The following is a 3,414-nucleotide window of genomic DNA, read 5'->3' as shown; positions in this document are numbered from 1 at the left end:
ATAAATGTGGCGTTTCCTTTCATCTCCACTTTGCTCTTCCTTGGTGGGGGCTGGGAGGTACATGCTTTACTTACTGTGTTCCTCGCGGCACGACTGTGGGGCCCTGGTAGTAGGTCAGAACCCTCTGGCTGCTTCTGCTTTCCCGGAGAAGAAGGGACTAGGGATTGGGTCGGTGCAGGTGGGGGAGCCGCAGCGGTCCCCGTGGTTGAAAGCGGGGCTGTTTTAAACTGATGAATCTGTTATTCTCTTAGCTTTTTATTCATTCTCTCTTCAAAGGCCTATAGTGAGTCACCTGCCACAAATAATTTTAACTCCTTAAGGGAAAGCCTGTTAAGGAACTTAACTAGGTGAATTTGTAAATATTCATCCTTATTGTGGAACAGACTAATAAACACTAAATTAATTGTATCACCAAATAAAATGTAACAATTATCTCAGCTTTATGAAGGCTCTATATTCAACTTTCATATACTTTTTATATCTTAAGATTTTTCTTTGGGATAAATAATTATGCCACATAAAAGAGTAAGGCTTTCTCACATGTATAGCAAACATAAATCTAACTCAAAGTAACTTAAGCAACAAAAAAGGAAATTTATTGGATCACAAAAATAAGAAAGTAAAGGATGGTGTAGACACATCAGGCATGATTGGATCCAGGAGATCAAACAATGTCATCAGATTTCTGTCTCTCGTCTCCATTTTCCTCTGTGTTAGATTTCTCTTTGGGAAGGCTTTCCTCATGGGGTGGCACAAAGGCTACTGGTTAGTTTTTAATCTTACTAAATCCTTGAAATTTACAATTCCAGGAATAAAAAAAGATCTTCTCTCTTACTACCCATAGTAACACCGCCAAAGGGCTCTCAATTGGTCCAGACAGATAGGGCCATTTGCCAATCCTTTCTTAATCACTAGATTGGGGAAAATAATTGGCCAACCTGTGACCAATCCATTGCTGTTCCTGATTAACAGTTTTATCAGAATCATATGCATTGAAGTTGGGGTAAGTCAGGTATAGAACAGATCATAAAGTAACAGATGTCTACTACTCAGGATCTTTCAAATAATGGATGCTCATGAACTAAAGGCTTTTCCATTATTACATTCATAGAATTACTAATCAAAAATAACTCACTGAGATTCATTAAGGTCTCAGTGACTAAATGTTTTCTTTCCTATACTTGTTGTAATCAGAGGGTTTCTCTATTATGAATTCTCTGATGTCGTCTAAGGGCTGAGGCACAGCTAAAATTATTCCCACATTCATTACATTTATAAGGTTTTTCCCCAGCATGAATTCTCTGGTGTAGCCTAAGGGACAAGATCTGATGGAAAGCCTTCCCACATTCATTACATTCATAGGGTTTCTCTCCAGTATGGATTCTCTGATGTTGATTCAGGTATGAGCCACAACTGAAGGCTTTCCCACATTTGTTACATTCAAAGGGTTTCTCTCCTGCATGACTTCTCTTATGGTGAATTAGAACTAAAGCATCACTAAAGGCTTTCCCACATTTACTGCATTCAAATGGTCTCTCTCCAGTATGAATTCTATGGTGTCGATTAAGTTGTGAGTCAGTCCTAAAAAACTTTCCACATTTGATGCACTCATAGGGCTTTTCTCCGGTATGGATTCTCTGATGTTGATTCAGGTGTGAGCGATAGCCAAAGGTCTTCCCACATTCACTACATTTGAAGGGTTTCTCTCCTGTGTGAATTCTCTGATGGAGAGTAAGGGCTATGCGTCTGCTGAAGGCTTTTCCACATTGATTACATTCGTAGGGTTTCTCTCCAGTGTGAATCCTCTGATGTTGATTAAGATGTGCACTCTGTCTGAAGGCTTTGTTACATTCTTTACATTCATATGGTTTTTCCCCTGTGTGAATTCTCTGATGTTCAACAAGAAAGGCATAACGGCTGAAGGCCTTCCCACATTCATTGCATGCAAACGGTTTCTCTCCAGTGTGGATCCTCTGATGTTGAGCAAGGTGTGCACTCTGCCTGAAGGCTTTGTTACATTCCTTACATTCATATGGCTTCTCTCCAACATGAGTTCGCTTATGTTCGCTGAGAAAGAAGTCATGGCTAAAGGCTTTCCCACAGTCATTGCATGCATATGGTTTCTCTCCACTGTGAATTCTCTGAGGTTGAGTAAAGAATGAGTAACAGCTAAAGGCATTACCACATTCATCATATCCATGAGGTAATTTTCCAAAATGAGTGGTCTGATGTTGAGTAAGTAATGAGTGGAAACTTAAGAGATTTGAAAAATCATTACTTTCATAAGGCTTTTCACCAGAAGGAACTATATCTTTACTAAAGTGTGTACTCTGGTTGAATTCATCACATTCATTACCTATCAGGGACTCCTTCTCAGTATGGAGTCTTTTATATTCAATTATGACTGAATTTTGGGGAAAAAGTTTATCATAAATATCAAATTTATATACTTTTTCTATGGTGGGACCTTTCTGTTGTGGTAAAAGTACTGACTTCAGGGGGATACTTCTCCCAGAATTATCATATTCATTGTCTCTTTTCCCAATAGAGATTTCCTTAACAGTTGTTACTTGCCTGAAATGCCTCTCTTGATTTCCCTGATGCCTCTCAAATTCATCCTCATATTTCCAGGCTTCTCTGAAACTGGAGCATATGAGTCCATGACTTGTTATTCTTTCCATTACCATCCCCTGGGATATTTCTTCTTCATCAATGAACCATGTTGGAGATAATTCCTTGATTTCACACCAAGATTCCCAGTCTGAAAAATATCAAGAAAGAAAATGTCTCTTTTTTTCCTTTGTGAGGAGAAAGAAAATTGTTATAAAAGAAATTGAAAATTTTAACTGGGGAGAAGGAGAGGAGAAAGCACATGGTTCCAACATCCCCAAAATATAGCCATGCAATATGAACAAAAGACGAAGGAAATATAAAGAATGAAGAGAGCTAGTAGGTGAAGGTATATGTGTAGGTGATGGGGAAGTGCTAATAGGGGAAACAGATAAAAGGCAGGGCATAAGAGGCAGACAAAGCTAAATGCCAAGAAGATAAGGAATTGAGTATGGTTGATTAGATCATAACCACAGTTTCTCTGCCTCTAGTCTTTAAAGACCCCGGTCCATCCTACGCTGGTATTCATAAGACTCAAGGCATCAAGAGGCGGACAAAGCTAAATGCCAAGAAGATAAGGAACTGAGGATGGTTGATTAGATCATAACCACAGTTTCTCTGCCTCTAGTCTTTAAAGACCCTGGTCCATCCTACGCTGGTATTCATTAGACTCAAAGCTCCATGGCAGGGCTTGATGTTCACTCCTTTCTCTACCACTGTTGCATCCAGTGCCTAGGACAATGTGAATGTGTTATTGAATGAATGAATGCTGCCAGAGTAATCTTCTCATAATAACTGTTTCCA

At 39.3% G+C, this 3,414-nt stretch overlaps 1 protein-coding gene across 1 annotated transcript in view; it reads right to left on the bottom strand.

The window, feature by feature from the left end:
* Positions 1–960: 960 nt before the first annotated feature.
* ZNF527 (zinc finger protein 527) overlaps positions 961–3,414 on the bottom strand; it is a 32,820-nt gene continuing 30,366 nt past the window's right edge. Inside the window, exon 3 of the mRNA XM_012651503.1 lies at positions 961–2,761. Within this exon, the coding sequence (XP_012506957.1) occupies positions 1,191–2,761 (1,571 nt within the window). The 3' untranslated portion in view covers positions 961–1,190. The remainder of the gene's footprint in view (positions 2,762–3,414) is intronic.

This window comes from Propithecus coquereli, unplaced genomic scaffold (assembly GCF_000956105.1).
Source record: "Propithecus coquereli isolate 6110/MARCELLA unplaced genomic scaffold, Pcoq_1.0 Scaffold358, whole genome shotgun sequence".
Classification (NCBI taxonomy): domain Eukaryota; kingdom Metazoa; phylum Chordata; class Mammalia; order Primates; family Indriidae; genus Propithecus; species Propithecus coquereli.
The sequence above is the reverse complement of the archived record's forward strand: the minus strand, read 5'-3'. Positions and strand labels throughout refer to the sequence as shown.